We start from the raw sequence: 19,521 nt of genomic DNA on the forward strand, positions 1-19,521 counted from the left end.
TACAAAACCACGCGAAACTCCATGGAGGGGGGCGAATTGCACTTCCTCCCACTTCGTCTTTCCCAGCTTCCCCACCCTTCCCCCTACCTGCCCTCTACTCTAGGCTTCTCGGCAGCCCTCCTCACCTGCTTTGCTGAAGCACATCGCGAGCTGCTAGGGCTAGCACTTGTGTACTGCGTTGCCAAGGAAACGAAGGCTAGTCCCGTGATTCCCAGCTGCGGAGCGCGGGCAGGGGGAGAGGGCCCGAGCGCGCCTGCGCGGCCAGTTGGGGGCGTCCACCGAGCCACTACCGGGGCAGGAACCCGCACCTTGGAGCCCAAAGCCCAGGGGATTGTAAACTCAGTGGCTGGGCTGCGGGTAGAGGGTTTCCTGGATTCGCGGCTGTAGGGGCTGCAGGGTTGACGGGGCGGCAAATAGCTTTGGAAGCTGGGCCAAGAGGAATGCGCTGTTGTAGAGGGAAGGACAGTGGGGTTCAGAACGTCCCGAAGTCCGGGCCACCAGCAAGTAAAGTGAAAGTAGAAAGCCAGCCGCTGCAGCGCACCGGGGTGGGCTCCCTGGGCAACGCCCCAGCAGAGGAGTAGGGGGCGGAGTTGAGCTGACAGCTAGTTCCATATTACGCCCTTAGACCGTTTTTCCTTTTCCTCAAGCCCCTCCAATCAGGTTGCCCATTCTATCCCGGGGGGCCGTGGGGAGGGGGCGCGAGGTTTTAAAAGAACTGGAGGCCTTGCGTGGACCGGGTAGAATGCCACGGAATCAGAGAAGACTCTAATAGTTTTTTTTTAGAAGTTGGGGCAATCAAATTTCTAAGCCCCAGTTTTCTCATCTCTAAATTGGGAATAAAAATTCCTCTATATAGGATTGTTGAGAGGCTCAAGATGACAGGATTAAAACAGTTCAGAACGTGGTACTTGGTGGTGACATACAACAGGTTATTATCACTGAAGATAATAATAACCGAAGAAAAAAAGATCAGAGTGTGTTTTGTCTCTTTTGCCTTTGTCGTGGATATTAACACTAGCTTGTTTTCACTAGATTTTTAGGATGGCTTTAGGAGTTGTTCAGGTGTTAGAGGTAACAGAACACCCAGTGTGACTCGTCCATACTTTGACCCTTTACAGGTGATGAACCTGGAATCCACACATACTCCGCGTTAGCACGGCCTTCAGGGATGATTTTTATAGATCTAAGGTAGACTTTCCAAAAAAGGTGACAGTGACTCCCAGAGGGTGTTTTGGAAATTTGTGGAAGATTTTTGCTTGTTAAAAATTGTTGGGGTGTTGTTCCTGGTCAACAGGCTAGGGAGGCTAGACATCCTACACTGCATTGCTCAGGCATACAGTGAATTGTCCCATGTCCCACATGACATTCAAATATGTCCTGTTGGACTCTACAAAAATAATTAGTAGTAGTTATATATATTAACATTGTGAAGAAATTTATAGAAAATCATGCAGAAAGCCCAGTAATATAGAAGGTTGTTATGAGGAGCCAAGCTTAAATGGAATAAAGAGAGGGTCTGAAAATTATTGCATAATTTACTCCAAGCATTTTGTCTACTTAAAATACAATTGCAATAATACTGATAGTAAATAAAATGTAAAGAAATGCAATCACCCATTACTTAGTGATGAGGATGTTTTCTAAAATGTGTCATTAGGCGACTTTGTTGTGCGAACGTCATAGACTATACTTAACACAAACCTAGATGGTATAGCCTACTACACACCTAGGCTTATAGTATGGCCTGTTACTCCTAGGCTACAAACCTGTACAGCACATTACCGTACTGAATACTGTAGACAACTGTAACATGATATTAAGTATTTGTGTATCTAAACTTACCTAAACATAGAAAAGGAACAGTAAAACTATGGTTTAAAATTAAAAATGGTACACCTGTATAGGGCTGCTCCATTGTAATTTTAGGGAGCCACCGTTGTATATACGGTTCATCATTGATCAAAATGTCTTCATGTGGTGTATGACTGTATTGGCATGGATTTGATGATTTTTATTTTCATTAATAATTTAGGTAATATTAACATTTGTAGGTATTAATGTGCTTTTTGAAAATAATGTTTACATTATTTGTGACATGAAACATATTTCGCAAAGTATCCTGAAAATGTGGTAATCCATTCTTACTTTGGTAGACTGGTTTGCTTCAGACTAATTCTCCAGCTGAGAACAGGTGAATTGAATAAGTAAAATATATATGTTTGAAGATATCAAAGATATACCCAGAAAGAAAGAACATTCAGAGCCAAAATCTCAGAGAGAAGAGAAGCCCAAAGTGGTGAGTTCAACCTTGGTGCTGCTGTTCCATTGGAACGCTTGCTAAATAAAAAGCTGGCTAAGAAGCAGCAGATTTGAGCAGAACTTTGGTTAGACAGCCTCTGAGAACTCGAAAACAAGATTTAGGTTGGCCATGGAGAAGGGGACACTGGAAAACACAGTTTGAAGTTTAAGTCAGAACTTCAAAGAGATAAACCCTAGGAATAAGGGTAAACAAGAAATAGACCAGCTGTCAAAAAACCCTGAAGTTCAGCTTTGCACCAATTCAGTTCCCAATTGCATTAAAGTGAACCACTTCTACCCTTATTGCATGTAATAAACAAAAGTAAGTATTTTCTGAAGATATCATCCAGAGACTCAACTAATTTTTACAATTTTTTTCATGCAAAATGTTTGGCATTTGATATAAAACAAGAGCTTATAATAAAAGAGAGTACAAACAGACTCACAGAAAAATCCAGATATCGGAGTCATTAAACATGGACTTTAAAATAACCATACTTGGTTTGAGATTTTGGAGAAAGCAACAGGACTGCAAGGTGAACATAGAGAAGCGAAAGAAAGCAAGGAAATAACATAAAGCAAATGCTTGACTTCTTAGGTAAGAGGCTAAAAGAAAAAGATCAGACTCTAAAAACAAAGTCAATGAAGATCCCAGTATACTCAAGGAAAGAGAAATTTCCCATCAATCTCTGTTCATATTGCCAATGTGATCAACGTAACTTAACTGGGCCTATCTACATCCTGATTGATGCAAAATTTATCAACTTTTCAGTAAAGCCAGACTGAACATCGTATAGTCAAAGACAGACTGTCTATATGTCATGTGTATCTCCTGTATAACCATCTGTGTAATGATAACAGGCTAATGCAGAATTTCAGGTAGCTCTAAGAAATGCCATGATGCCAGTTTTTGAATGATGACCATGCATAAAGGAACTCATGCAGGTGTCTGCTAGTACCAGGGAATACTCAGACAAAGTTTTATAGTGTGGCCAGTTTTGATGAAGACCTTAAGAATTCAGTAGTTTCCATCATGCACATTTTATAGTATCAAGAGGATGCCAGATGTTTATGGAGACTGTTATAGCTTTATGAGAGACAGTTAATGGCTTTTCTCACTTGACTGTCTCTGAGGACATATAAGAATTATTATTATTCCAGGGAATTACTTGCTCTGTTGCAATGGTCTAACTTAATGAGGATAAGTAGATTCAATTTTTGGTATAATGTTTTAAATAGATTTGTCTCATTTTAAAATTATTGAATTAAATAATAATTCAACACAGAGGATAAAGCTGATTACCATATTTAAGAAATTAAATGACAAGATGAATTTAGAAACAATAAATGAATCAAATAAAATTGTAGAAATAAAAAGTATTATTGCTGAAAATAATAATTCAATGTATGGGTTTAACAGCAGATTAGAAAAGCTGAAAAAAATGAATGAATGGACTTCCAGTTCCAAAGTAGCAGCGTAGAAGCAAACTGGCTTCACCCTTTGCCTCCTCTAGAAAACCAAAACCAGATATACAGCACTGGGATTATCACCAACAATATCCCAGAATTCAAATATGAAAACAGTTGCCAGGGCCACGAGAAGTGAAAAAATTCCAAGCAGATGGTAAGAGAATTGGACTTCCACATCTGTGGCACCCCTCCTGCCATTCTACTCAGAGCAAGCATGTGGAAAATTTTCCTCCAGTTCAGTTTCTACATTGGAAAAAGTGATATTGAGATGGACAACCAGTTTTCCCACTATCTTGGGTTTCCTGGCAGAAGATCTGCCCCTGCCTTAACCCACAGGAAGCATCACAGTGCCTGGGGGGAGAAATATACCTGAAAACAGGCAGAGGCAAAGGGAGGAGGCAGGATTACCTAACCAGCCCTGAAAACTCTGTAACTCAGCTAAAGGAGATGCCAAATCAGAGTGGCTGTTCAGCAGCGCAAAGCTGTAGGAAGTTCATCCCACAGGTCTCCTGGGCACAAACCCTAGCTGGCCTTCTCACACTAAGAATTTATCTCAACAAGGGATATCTCAACAAGGGGTTCCACTTTTGGCTCCAAGGCTGATGCTCTTGCTAGGTCTCAGTTTGTGGAAAGAGAAAGGGACCAAGGAGGCAAGGCCTGAAAGTTGGACACATCATTTCCACTCATGTACAGAACTTAGACATGGCCACCTGGATATGGTATTCTTAGCTGGCAGTTTTTTTCTTTCAGCACTTTGAAAATGTCATTATGCTTACTCCTAGCCTGTATAGTTTCCATTGAGGAATCTGTTGCTGGGTGAATTGGGGATCCTTATATGTTATTTGCTTCTTTTCTCTTGCCGCTTTTAGGATCTTCTCTTTCTCCTTGACCTTTGAGAGTTTATTCCTTGGGGTAGTCTTATTTGAGTCATATCTGTTTAATGTTGTCAGACCTTACTGTACATAGATGTTTATATTGTTCTCAAGTTTTGGAAAGTTTTCTGTTATTATTTCTTTGAATGAGATTCTACCCCTTGCTCCTGCTCGACTCCCTCTTGAACACCAATAATTCTTACATTGGGTCTTTTGAGGTAATTTTGTATGTCTTGTAGGAAATTTTCTACGTTTTTTATTCTTTTTTTTCTTTTACTTCTCTGTTTCTTTTCTTTTCTTTCTTTCTTTCTTTTTTTTTTTGAGACAGAGACTCACTCTGTCACCCAGGCTGGAGTGCAATGACCCAATCTCAGCTCACTGCAACCTCCTCCTCCCATGTTCAAGTGATTTTCCTGCCTCAGCCTCCCAAGTAGTTGGGATTACAGGTGCGCACCACCACGCCCAGCTAATTTTTGTATTCTTGGTAGAGACAGGGTTTTGCCATGTTGGCCAGGCTGGTCTCAAACTCCTGAGCTCAAGTGATCTGCCAACCTCAGCCTTCCAAAGTGCTGGGATTAACAGGCATGAGCCACCTTGTGTGGCATCTGTTTATTTTCAAATAATCCATCTTTGACCTCACTGATTCTTTCCTTTCATTGATCCATTCTGCTGTTGAGAGCCTCTAATGAATCTTTCAGCTCAGAAAATTATTTTCTCAGTTCCATTTTTAAAAGTTTTAAAAATTATCATTTAAATCTCTTTTTAAAATTTCTCTGATAAGTTTCTGAATTGCTTTTCTGTGTTATCTTAGAGATCACTGAGTTCCCTTAAAACTGCTATTTTGAATTTCTGGTCAGAGAACTCACATATCTTGTCTCAGTAGGGTCAGTTACTGGTTCCTTGCTTTGTCCATTTGGGGAGGTGATGGTTCCCTGTCTGCTTCTGTTTCTTGTGAATGTACATCTGTGTCTTGGCGTTGAAGTATTATTTATTCCAGCCTTCTCTGTCTGGCTTGTTTTGGTTTTTATTGGATATATTTACTAATAGATTCTTTACTGCTAGGTCACTGCCTCCTTTTGAGCTCCAGGTGGTGCCCTAAGCCCAGATTTGCCTCAGCTCTAGTAAATGATTGGAGCCCTGCCCTTCCTAAACTGTCGCCACTTTTCTCTCTGAGATTTTGGCTTTGCATGTTCTTTCTTTCTTGGTATATCTTTGATATCGTCAAACATATGTATTTTAGTTATTTAGTCCAGCCTTTTCTACCTGTTCTCAGCTGGAGAATTAGTCTGAAGCAAACCAGTTTACCGATGCAAGAAAGGATTACCATATTTTCAAGGTACTTTGTGAAATATGCTTTATGTCACTAATAATGTAAACATTGTTTTCAAAAAACACTGTGATTACCTACAAATATTAATATTATCTAAACTATTAATGAAAGTAAAAATCATCAAATCTATACCAATACAGTCACGCACCACATAAAGACATTTTGATCAATGATGGACTGTATATGCAATGAGAATGACAGACCAGGCCTTCCAGCTCAGAATTGCCTACTTCTGGTTGTGAGGTTCTGAACATCAGCAAGAGGGCTGATTGCAGATGCCTGACATTTATTTCTGACACTCCCCAAAAGAAGAAGGTACCAAGGCAATGAATAAACAGCTAAGATTTGACCAGAGTATCAGACAGAGAGTGCTATAGTACAGTGGAGGAGTAAAGATGCATCTTTGGTCATGGGAAGTCCAGGAGGGCAGAATGGAGGCACCCTTCCTCTGCAGCCTCTCCTTCCCCACCTGAATCAAATCTGCTGGGAGTCAAGAGGGACTTCCCATTGTGGGGAAAAGGTAAGCAGAAGATTCCCACCAGTCACCACAAACACCTACAGTCCTTACAACAGGAGAATACCACAGTCCTCATGAGCCCTGAGTCCAGTTTGGAGATGTGCTGGGAAATCACACAGCTGCATTGCCCCAGATTAGGAGCACAAGGGTATATACCTCACCCCTCTATGAGCCAAACTGCTGCAGCGTGGAGCCGTCTTGAGACCAGAGGTACTTCTGGAGTGCTTCCTCCTCTGGGGGCCAATAGCCACCGCACCTCTCCAGCACTGCAGCTCCATCTTTATTCCACAAGCTTCCACTGGTGGTTGAATGTTGCAGCCCTAGCAGTATGGAGCCTGATCTAGGATGGGCTGTGATGCTGGTCGTGCACAGCAGGGAAATCAATTCCCACTGCTTTCACCCCCAGCCAGGGGAATAGCCTGAAAGTTCCATCCAGGGTGAACCTGCCTTCAGGCCAGCCAAACTGCTGTGCACCCTTCCCCAAACAGGAGAGACTCTTAAGCCTCTGAGCATCTGACATGCTCCCAGGCCAGTGGAGTGGCTATGGGCCTGCATCCAGGGCCTGAAAAACAGCCCTGAGATGCCCTTCTCACTGCAGACAGGCCCTTGACCTGTCCAGTGCCCCTGTGCCTACAATTAGAGCTTGAGAAACAGCTCCACAGGTGGCACCTGGTACAAATGCCTCTGGGCTGGTGGAGCAAATATGTGTCTATGCCCCAGGACTGAGAAATTCACAGGTTGCCCCTGGAGGGCAAGCCCCCAGGCCAGCTGAGCAGCTGTTTGCTCATTTTCTGGGCCTCAGAAACTGTCCTGTGGGTCACCTCCTGCAGACACATCCCTAGATCAGCCAAGCAGCTATGCACCATTGTCCCAGGCCCAAGAAGCCATCCCACAGGCCACCCCTCCAGACCAGCTGAGCAGCCCTGTGTCTGTGTCTCAGAAAAGCCCTGTGTGTACCTCCAGACCAGCCAAGTAAACCTTGAACCTACATGCCAGACCTGAGAACCAGCCCCACAGATCACCTCAAGCAGAGATACTCCTAGGCCAGTTGAGCAGTCCTGTGCCTACGTCTCAGGCCTCTGAAAAATCCCTGTGGTCTACTGTCTGCAGAAATGCCCCCAGTCCAGCCAAGTAGCTGTAGGTCTGTGTCCTAAGCCACAGAAATAACTTTATAGGCCTCCCACTGCAGACTCATAACTAGACCAGCCAAGAAGCCTCCTGACCACAATCCAGGCCTGAGAAACAGCCTGATGGGCTACATATGACAAACATGGCCTTAGGGCAACGAAGCAGTCATAGAGCTGGGTCCCAGACCTGAGAAACTGCTGTGGGTTGTCTCCAGAAGACACATCCTCAGGCCAACCAAGAAGCCAAACAACTGCATAACAGCCCCACAGACTGCCCAGGCAGGCACACCTCCAAGTAACCACATGCCCATTCTACTAGCCAGAATAACAGCCATGTGGCTCCAATCCTGGTGAGACAGACTCCAAGTTGGCCAACCCACCCTCTGCACACACATGCCCCTGACCTGAAAAACAGCTTAGTGAGCCCACTCTGACAAAACTAAATCATCATTGCCACCAATTCTCTTAGCTTAAGCCACTGAGGAACTCTCAAATGCCATCATTGTGGTTTATAGCTGGTCACTACATAGAGAACACACTACTACTCCACCTAGAACAAGGCCAATGCACCCTCCCTGAACTGACATCCCAAGACCTGTTCATATAATAAGTCTTTCTTTATGAAACCTACTGCATAACATTTGAAGAGATGACTTTCCTGTCAGATGTGTAGAAATCAATTTAGGGACACATCAACATGACAAAGCAAGAAAACATGTCACCACCCCACACCAAAAAAAAATTCTCCAGTAACAGACCCCAATCACAAGGAAATATATGGAATGTCCCCCCAAAAAAAGAATTTAAAATAATAATATTAAGGAATCCTAGTGAGATACAAAGAATGCAGATAGACAATTCAATGAAATAAGGGAAACAGTTCCTGATTTGAATAAGAAATTTAAGAAAGAGATAGATATCATAAAAAAGAACCAAACAAATCCTAGAGCTGAATAACTCAATGAATGAAATAAATAAATATACAATTAAGAGATTCAACAACAGACTAGACTAAGTAGAAGAAACAATTTCTGAACTTAAAAGACATGTCCTTTGAAGTAACACAGGCAGATTAAAAAAAAGAAGAAGAAAGAATTAGAAAGAATGAAGAAAGATTACAGGATTTATGGACATCATTAAGTCCATACTATGGGCATTGCAAAAGTGAAGAGAAAATGTGAGAGAAACATATTTAAATGAAATTATATCAAAAAACTTCCCAAGTCTAGGGAAAGAGACAGACATCCAGGTTCAGGAAGCTCAAAGAATGCTAAATTGATTCCACCCAAACAGGTCCTGAGGCACATTATATTCAAATTGTCAAAAGTAAAAGACAAAGAAAGAATTTTGAAAGCAGCAAGAGAAAAGTATCAAGTCACACACAAAGGAATGTCTATTCAACTATTAGATTAGTAGCAGATTTCTCAGCAGAAACCTTATAGGGCAGGAGAGAATGGGTTGATATTTTCAAAGTGCTTTGAGTTTTCAAAGTGAATAGAAAAAACTGCCAGTCAAGAATATTATTCCCAGTAAAGATATTTTTCAGAAATGAAGGAGAGGAGAAGAGGCCAGTTCATCTCCCATGGGTCCCCACAACTGCTCATCACCAGACAAGGAACCCCTGGCTTGGGCCCACAGCACAGACCCTCCATCCTGGGCTGATTGCACTGAGTGATTGCTGAACTGCATTTCTTTGGTGTGGAGCCCCCAGGAGACAAGCAAGTAACCCTTGGCCACAACCACTACTAAGATCTCTTCCTCTGCTGCCTCCATGGTGGGGAAGAAACATAAGCACTGAGATCACCCCAGAGCTGCAGTGGGCAACTCAGGAGTGCCAAGTCACAATCTACAGCCAGCACTGAAGCGGGAGAGGAACTCTGCAATTTCAGAGCATTGAAAAAGAAAATGCTGCAACTGTGCAGAAACATAGGGAGCTGCATAACCAAGCAAGAGTCTACTGACTGACCGATAAGCCTAAGTGCCACTTGCTGGATCACACCCCAAAGCTTCAACACCAAAAATACCTCACTAACAAACCTCCCTCTGAAACCAGAGACAAGAAGTCAGCTTCAAATAAAGTCCCTGCACAAAGCCTCAGCCTGGTGAAAACATCCAGAAAAGAAGTCTAGTGATTGTACTCAATCTACACTGCAGTTAAATGAACACCCACAGACAGAGATGAGAAAGAACCAATGCAAGAACTCTAGTAACTCAAAAGGCCAGAGTGTGGTATATCCTGCAAATGACCATACCAGCTCTCCAACAAGAGTTTTTAACCAGGCTGAACTGGCTGGAATAACAGAAATAGAATTCAGAATATGGATAGGAACAAAGATTATCGAGATTCAGGAGGATAGCAAAACCCAATCCAGGAAAAATAAAAATCACAATGAAGCAATACAGGAGCTGAAGGACAAAATAGCTGGTATAAAAAAGAACCTAATGGATCTGACAGAGCTGAAAAACAATACAAGAATTTCACAATGCAATCACAAATATTGACACCAGAATAAACCAAGCTGAGGAAAGAATCTCAGAACCTGAATACTGGTTCTCTGAAATAAGACAGTCAGACAAAAATGAAGAAAAAAATGAAAATGAATGAACAAAACTTCTGAGAAATATGGGATTATGACTGGGGGTGGTGGCGCACACCTGTAATCTCAGCACTTTGGGAGGCTGAGGCGGGCAGATCACCTGAGGTCAGGAGTTCAAGACCAGCCTGGCCTACGTGGTGAAACCCTGTCTCTACTAAAAATACGAAATTAGCCAGGCATGGTGGTGCATGCGTGTAGTCCCAGCTACTCAGGAGGCTGAGGCAGGAGAATCACTTGAACCTGGGAGGTGGAGGTTGCAGTGAACCGAGATTGTGCCACTGCACTCCAGCCTGGGCAACAAGAGCAAAACTCCATCTCAAAAAAAAAAAATATATATATATATATATATATATATATGGGTTTATGTGAAGAGGCCAAATTTACGAATCATTGGCAGCCCTGAAAGGGAGGGGAAGAAAGCAAACAACTTGGAAAACATATATCAGTATGTCATCCATGAAAACTTCCCCAACTATGCTAGAGAGGCCAACAGTCAAATTCAGGAAATAAAGAGAACTCCTGCAAGATTCTACACAAGAAGATCATCCCCAAGACACAATCATCAGATTTTCCAAGGTCCAGATGAAAGAAAGAATGTTAAAAGCAGCTAGAGAGAAAGGTCAGGTCACCTACAAAGGGAACCCCATGAGGCTAACAGGGGACCTCTCCACTGAAACCCTGCAAGCCAGAAGAGATCGGAGGCCTATATTCAACACTTTTAAAGAAAAACAATACTCAACCAAGAATTTCATATCCAGCCAAATTAAGCTTCCTAAGTGAAGGAGAAATAAGATTCTTTTTAGATAAGTAAATGTTGAGAGAATTCATTACCAGGTCTGCCTTACAAGAGATCCTGAGAGGAGCACTAAATATAGAAAAGAAAGACCACTACTAGCTAACACAAAAACACACTTAAGCACACAGACCAGTGTAATTGTAAAGCAACTAAACAAACAAGCCAACATAATAACCAGCTAACAGCACAATGATAGGATCAAATCCACACATATTAATACGAACCTTGAATGTAACTGGGCTGAATGCCCCACTTAAAAGGCACAGAGTGGCAAGCTGGATAAAAAAGCAAGAACTAATGGTGTGCTGTCTTCAAGAGACTTATCTCACAAGTAATGACACTCATAGGCTGAAAATAAAGGGATGTAGGAAAATCCATCAAGTAAATGGAAAACAGAAAAAAGGAGGAGTTGCCTCTTAATTTCCAACAGAAGAGATTTCAAACTCACAAAGATAAAAAAAGACAAAGAAGGGCATTACATAATGGTAAAGGGTTCAATTCAATAAGAAGGCCTAACTTTCCTAAATATATAGGCACCCAATACAGAAGCACACAGATTCATAAAGCAAGTTCTTAGCAACCTGCAAAAAGACATAGACTCCCACACAATAATATTGAGAGACTTCAACACTCCACTGACAGTATTAGACAGATCACTGAGGAAGAAAATTAACAAAGATATTCAGGACCTAAACTCAACATTGGACCCAATGGATCTGATAGACCTTTACAGAACTCTCTATCTAAAAACAACAGAATATACATTCTTTTCATTGCCACCTGGCACATACTCTAAAATCGACCACATAATTGGACATAAAATAACCTCAACAAATGTAAAAGAAACAAAATCATACCAAACACACTCTTAAACCACAGCACAATAAAAATAGAAGTCGAGACTATGAAAATTGCTCAAAACTATGCAATTACATGGAAATTAAACAATATGCTTCTGAATGACTTTTGGGTAAATCATGAAATTAAGGCAGAAATTAAGAAGTTCTTTGAAAATAATGAGAACAAAGATAACAATATACCAGAATCTCTGGGACACAGCTAAAACAGCATTAAGAGGAAAATTCATAGCATTAAATGTCCACATCAGAACATTAGAAAGATCTCAAATTAACCTAACTTCACAACTAAAAGAATTAGAAAAGCAAGAACAAATCAACCCCAAAGCTTGCAGAAGATGAGAAATAACAAAAATCAGAGCTTAACTGAAGGAAATTAAGACAAAAAAAAATTCAAAAAATCAGTGAATCCAGGAGTTGGCTTTTGGAAAAAATAATAAAATAGGCCACTAGCTAGACTAATAGAGAAGAAAAGAGGGAGGATCCAAATGAATACAATTAGAAATGATAAGGGAATGTTACAACTGATCCCACAGAAATAAAAACAACCATCAGAAACTACTGAGAACACCTCTATGCATAAAAACTAGACAACTTAGAAGAGATGGATAAATTTCTGGACACATACCTTCTCCCAAGACTGAGCCAGGAAGAAATTAATTCCCTGAATAGGCCAATGAGAAGCTCTGAAACTGAATCAGTAATACATAGCCTACAAATGAAAAAAAGCCTGGGACCTGATAGATTCACAGCAGAATTCTACCAGAAGTACAAAGAAGAGCTGGGACCATTTTCCTACAGAAATGATTCCAAAAAATTGAGGAGGAGGGACTCCTCCCCAACCCATTCTATGAGGCTAGCATCATCTTGATACCAAAACCTGGCACAGACACAACAAAGAGAGATGGATATTCAAATGCAAAAGAATGAAACTGGACCTCTGTCTCTCATCATATAAAAAAATCAATGTAAGATTTATTAAGGATTTAAATGTAAGACTTGAAACTATGAAACTACTAGAAGAAAACATAGGGAAAACACTTCAGGACATTGGTCTAGGCAAAGACTTTATGGCTAAGACATCAAAAGCACAGATAATTTAAAAAATAGACAAATTGACTATATTAAACTAAAAAGCTTCTGTTCAGCAAATGAGGCAATCAACAGAGTGAAGAGATAACCTGTTGAATGGGAGAAAATATTTGCAAAGTATTCATAGACAGGGACTAATATCCACAATATACAAGGAAGTAAAACAACTCAAAAATAAAAAACAAATAAAATCTCACTAAAAATTGGACAAAAAGCATGAATAGGCAATTTTCAAAAGAAGACAAAGAAATGGCTAATGTGTATATGAAAAAAAGCTCAACATTACTAATCATCAGAAAATTGCAAATTAAAACCACAATGAGATACCATCTTACCCCAGTTAGAATGGCTATTATTAAAAAGACTAAAAATAGCAGATGGTGGTGAAGATGTGGAGAAAAGGGAACTCTTATATATTGTTGGCAGAAATGGGAATTATTATAACTACTATAGAAAACAGTATGGAAATTGCAAAAATCTAAAAATAGAACTACCATATGATCTAGCAGTATATCAAAGGGATACCTGCATTTGTGTGTTTATTGCAGCAGTATTCACAATTGTAAAGATATAAAACAAACAGATGAATGGATAGAGAAAATGTAGTATATGTACCCAATGAAATACTATTTGGTTATAAAAAAAGAGTGAAATCATGTCACTTGTAGCAACATGGATAGAACCCGAGGGCATTATGTTAAGTGAAATAACCCAGACACAGAAAGACAATGTCACTTATATGTAGGAGCTAAAAACGTTGATCTCATAAAGGTAGAGAATAGAGAGTGGAATGATAGATACTGGAGGCTGGAAAGGGTGAGTGGTTGGTGGGGCATGAGAGATAGGTTAACAGGTACAAACATACATTTAGATACAAGGTGTAAGTTCTATCATTCAACAGCAGAGTGACTATGGTTATTGATAGCAAATGGTATATTTCAAAGTAACTGGAAGAGAGGACTTGAATTGTTCCTAATATATAGAAGTGACAAATACTCAAAGTACTGGACACCTCAGATACCCTGACTTGGTCATTACACATTCTATGCAAGTAACAATATCACATATACCCCATAAATAGGTAAAATATAATGCATCAGTAAAAAAATAGCATATTTACACTCTCTTCCTCTTTTCATTTCAATGGCTTGTAATTTGTCTAGGTATTATTCCTATTTCAACTAAAGCTATTTACCTTTTTCTGCTATCAGAAACTGGTAAGTCTGGAGTGTTATTAGTTCTCCTAACACTGGTTTTTGTTCTGGTGTCCACTTATAACTCTATTCTTCTATTTTCCTAAACTGCTTGTATGAAAAGACTTTTGATCTCTTAATTCTAGACTAATTCATTATACAACATATGGTGCAAGAATCTGACTACTTCATTGTCTCTAAAGTAGTTACATCTAAACATTTATATACTGAAATCCATATTATTTTGTTAGAAATTATTTTTTCTCCTTTACTTTATAGTTAGGGCATTATACCAAGTTGTTTGTGAAATTATATGTAGTAGGTTATGTCATCCATGAATTAATTCTAATTTTAGGATAATAAATAAAGTGTTATAAAATAATCTACCACTCAAAGCAAGATTGAGAATCCCTGTCCAAGAGAATAGAGATCTCTATTCTGGAGAAGAGAGAAAGAGAGGAGGAAAATATAATTTCTATATACTATCTTCTAGACTTTCGTAAAACCTACATCTACCATCCGATGGTAGAGGGATGAACAAAGGCTTTGAAATTTCTCAGCACTGGCTTTCAATAAGTATTAGTCTGTCATTGACTAGCTATGTGACCTTGTGGAAGTTACTTAAACTTCCTAAGCCTTGGTTTATTTATAAAATGGCATGAATCATTTCTTTCCTCCTAAGGATGCCATAAGAATTTCGGAGCTAACACAAGGACAAATCATATACAGTGAGGGACTAACCTATATTTGGTATTTAACAAATATTAAGGCACTTCCACTTTACCACCTCCATGCCCAGGGCTGCAGCTAGCTCCAAGGGTATCTTTGTGCAGATGAAGAAACAGTGCAGGTTTATTAAGATGGGAGCTGGCCTTTGCTGAAGCAAATAATTTGGTGAGTGGAACACTCTCTGCCTCCATCCAGAATCAGAGAACTTGTGTAACCAGAGACCTTGTGAATATTCTACTTCTTTCCAGTTAGACTCCAATGCTAAAAATATGAGTTTTCATACATCTACTAGAGTCCAAGAACATGATTACCATTACCAAAGTTCCAGATGTATGGCTGTCTGATCCATGATATGGTTTTGTTGCCTCTCAAGCTCCCGGGTAGAGAAGATAGCATGGACCTTCTGGATTTCTCAGTCGTTCTGGGCAAGAATAGGTCCTCAGGGGAACTTCCAGTAAGCCTGGATCTCTCATGTATTATTTCCATGAGTTGCCACTGTCACATGGGGACTTTAACCAAGAAAATGAAGGGTGTAACTAAGACTGGCTGCTAAGCAACAGCCCCACTCTGGAAGTCCCTCTTCAAGTCATTGTGACATTGATTTGTGCAAGGCAGCATTGTGGTTTAAAGAGAGCCAGAGAGGCCTAATTTTTGAGAATGAGGTCCACTAATTACCAGCTCTGTGATCCTTGGCAAGTTGCTTATCCTCACAAGGTCTTGATTTTCTCACCCTGAAACCTGGGGACAATACTCACTAAGTAGGAGATAACCTATATAAAGTACATTGCCTGATGCTTGAAATATTCAGCTTGGTTTTTTTTTTTTCTGTACAGCTAAATGTTTAATAAGTCAGTACTGAAGGCATCAGGAGACACGAAATATGGTCAGGACACCGCACAGCAATGATTGGGATGCAAGTCATCTACAGGCTCACCACCATTTGTCCTTCCTGGTAGAGAATGGACAAGAGACTTTTATAAATTTATGTCCTGTTTTTTAGCCTATAGTGGGAAGGCAGAGAATTTCTCTTGTATGTGACTCTTTTCAGTTGCCCTCAAATCAAAATAATACTTATTTTGAGGTGGCATATTCTGGTCTCTTACATTGTATTCAAACAGGTTGCTGCTACTTCTCTATTGTCATTAATCTTTTTATCATCTTCTTATTCCTATTAGCACAGTCAGGGCATAACATGCTATCTTCTATGCCTGGGGATGGGAAATTGCAGGCAGCTAACAAGAAGACAGAATTCATCTTCCTGTGAGTGGTAGCACCCAGGACTGACCTGCATGAAACTGCAGGCCTACTCAACCCTTTATGTCTGCTGAGAGAAGTCTGCCATGGACCACATACCACCTGACATGAGGGGTCAGCTTGTTAATTCCTATCTCACTTCCTTTACCTCATTCATTTATTAATTCACCAAGTATTTATTCTCTTATAATATGCCAGGCCTTGTTCTAGGCAGTGAGAATGTTGCAGTGAACAGAAATGCCTTTCCTCATGGAGGTTAATACTAGTGAGGGAGGTAGACGATAAAAAAGGTAAATACATTAAATGAATGGTAGGTCAGGTAGTGACAAGTGTCAAGAAAGGGCAAAAGAAGCACAGCAGGGAGAGGCGGAGAAAGGGGGTTTCAAAATTAGGTTGAGTGGCCAGGAAAGACCTCACTGAGAAGGTGACTTCCAGGAAAAGCCTGAAGGAAGTGAGGGAAAGAGTCAAATGGAAATCTATGGAAAGTGTGTTCTAGCTTGTATGAAGGCCCTGAGGCAACACATGCCTGGAATACTTGAGAAACAGCAAGAAGATGACATAGTTGGAATGGAGTGAGTGAGAATTGTTGGAGGTGAGGTCAGAGTGGTCAGGGGAGCTAGCTCATGCTCGCCTTCTTTTTGCACGTAGTAGGTGCACAGTAAACATGCATTTGAATGACCAATTCATATGTAAAAATAGGAAGAAAAATGGAGGGGACACTACTTTTTTTGGCTGCAATAATTTCCCTGTTCTAGAAATGGTGGCAGAATTCTTCTTTGTGGGAAAATAGTGGCATTGAAAAAGGTGCTAGTTTTGAAAACCACTTTGATTTAGCCACTGGACACTATGTTGTTCAAAGACGCTCTTCCTCAAAGCCAACAGCTGATGTCATGTCGTTTTTTCGTTAACTCCAGAGCCCCGCATCCCCATGTTCCCCCTCAGTGCTATTTACTTTAGTAGTGACCTAAATAGGAAACTCCTTTCAAAAGCCACCCCCAAAATTTCTATGCTCTATTTTACTCCAGATTTCATCATTCTTTGACTAGAAATATAATGACATTACTAGTGATACCCACTTTTACTGTCTCTTGCCTTCCTCTGCTCACTGAAGACACAAGTCCCCCACTTCTGTCTTCAATCTTCAAGGCATGTCACAAAGGTGCTCAGTCAATCCATTGACTACCATCGCCATGAGTGCCATTTTCCTATATTCTTTAATCCTATTCCAGCCTCATCTCATCAATGTTGAATTTAGATCCTGTCACCAACCTCATCCCTGCTATCACTTTCCAATGGCTTCACAGCCCACTTAAAATAAAACACAAACTTCTAACCATGTTTCAAGACCTTGCATGATCTGACCCCTGCCTATTTCTTCCCTGTGCCCACCACCTCATGGCCATGGTGGGCTTCTTGTATCTAACACTCCATGTTCATTTCCACCTCAAGGACTTTGCACTTAGTCCCTCTGCCCAAAACACACTTTTCCCAGATCCCAAAACAGACAACTCTTTTTGACTGTCAAGGCCATCTTGTATAGGACCTCCTCAGAGAAGCCTTCTGGGATTGCTCCAAATAAAGTAGTCTCCTCTTTTGGTCACTTTCTATCACTGTTTTACTTTTCTCATTTGTTCATTTGCTTATTTATCATCTAACACTTCCACGAGCAAAATATAATCCCCATGAGAGTAGAGTACGTCTTATTTACCACTATGTCTTCAGTACCTAGAATATGACCTGACACATAATAATCAATAAATGGTGTGAGTTTATGAATGAATGATGTTGCCCAGAGAGTGGTGTGCACCTCATCACTGCCACCAGTGCTGTCATCTCCCATGAGAACAATGTGGTGTGTGTCAAGGGAGGCAAGTAAAACATAGTAGATAAGACCGTGAGCTCTGGGGCCAGCCCACCTGGCTATGTATCTGGCTCTGCAACTAACTAGCTGTGTGATTTGGGGCAGGTTAATTAATTCATCTCTACTTCAGTTTCCTGGAGTTAATGTTATCCACCTCATAAAGTTGCTAGGAAAACTAAATAGGAAAATACATGTAAAACATTTAGAACAGTTTGACACATAGTAAGAATGCCAGAAAAAAGAAATGAGCCCTTATATTCTCATTACGTTATTTAGGTTTCTTTCATTTGCATGTAAAATAAACAAACTTTAGTTAGCTTAAGCAGCAAAGAGGAATTTATTATGTAGTTATAGGGATATTTCACAAAATCCATAGGCAAAAGTGCATCTGTGCCTCAGGAAGGAACTATAATCAAAAGCTAGAAAGCCATCTATCTGGCCAGGCATGGTGCCTCACGCCTATAATCCCAGCACTTTGGGAGGCGAAGGTGGGTGGATCACTTGAGGTCAGGAGTTTGAGACCAGCCTGACCAACATGGTGAAACCTCGTCTCTACTAAAAATGCAAAAATTAGCTGGGCATGGTGGCACGTGCCTGTAATCCCAGATACTTGGAAGGATGAGGCAGGAGAATCACTTGAACCCGGGAGGCAGAGGTTGCAGTGAGCCGAGATCATGCCACTGCACTGCAGCCTGCTGATAGAGCGAGACTTCATCTCAAAAAAAAAAAAAAAAAAAGAAGAAAGCCATCTATCAGTAAGTGATCTCTCTCATCTCACATCCTGGCTTTTGTCTGTAGCTCAGCTCTGCATCTAGGACAACTTTTCCTTCCCCCTAGTCCCTCGCTACAGCTCCTGAGCTTACATATTGCAGACCCACCCACACGAGTGATGACAGGCAATTCCTTGTTCCGAGCTGCAAATTCTGAGGTGTGATGATCTTATTGGCCCTCTTGAGCCTGATGTCTATCCCAGTCTATCAGCCAAGCCATGGGAGGGGGTATGCATACAAGCACAGCAACTGGTGGCCACCACTACGAGTCCAATGGTAGGTGTCATCTCCTGAGAAAGGGAGCCTGGCTGGCCCATGGGCTAGGCAGACACCCTAAATGGAATCTACTGCACAAATCTTCCCAAAGCTGCCAGTCCAGGAGGTGTTGGACCAGCTCTAGGTCTTCAGTAGAAGTGGAGAGGATGTCCCAGTCTTCCACTCCTTGAGCAAGCCAGGCAGCACTGCCTATGTCCCCCAGTCTTACAGAAGCACTTCAGCTCCTTCCTGAGGAAAATTGCCTGGTGACAGACCTATCCTCTTCATATCTTCATCCCTCCCATGCACCAAACATTCAGACATTTCCTCCTTACAGCTTCCAAACTTCATGCAGATGAACACAGGCAGATAGAAGACTGTGACGCTGTTAGCTCCACCACTTCCTCCCACACTCTACTCCACCACTCCACCCCCATGCATAGCTCCTATTTTCATATCTGGAAAAGGTTTCCATCCAAATCACTTAAAAGCAAGGACAGTCA

At 41.0% G+C, this 19,521-nt stretch overlaps 1 protein-coding gene across 6 annotated transcripts in view; it reads right to left on the minus strand.

Moving 5' to 3' along the window:
• Positions 1–15,472, minus strand: part of CIMAP3 (ciliary microtubule associated protein 3) — a 23,764-nt gene extending 8,292 nt beyond the window's left edge. Inside the window, exons 1-2 of one of the 6 annotated variants that reach the window (XM_054529585.2) lie at positions 15,196–15,398; positions 126–445 (exon numbers count right to left, since the gene is read on the minus strand). In XM_054529585.2, coding sequence (XP_054385560.1) covers positions 126–445; positions 15,196–15,364 — 489 coding nt within the window. In that variant the 5' untranslated portion in view covers positions 15,365–15,398. Of the gene's footprint in view, positions 1–125; positions 1,616–15,189 lie in introns of those variants that run through there. The other 5 variants (XM_002810443.6, XM_002810444.5, XM_054529587.2 and 2 more) reach the window with 5 other exon arrangements.
• Positions 15,473–19,521: the final 4,049 nt, after the last annotated feature.

This window comes from Pongo abelii, chromosome 1 (genome assembly GCF_028885655.2).
Source record: "Pongo abelii isolate AG06213 chromosome 1, NHGRI_mPonAbe1-v2.0_pri, whole genome shotgun sequence".
Classification (NCBI taxonomy): Eukaryota; Metazoa; Chordata; class Mammalia; order Primates; family Hominidae; genus Pongo; species Pongo abelii.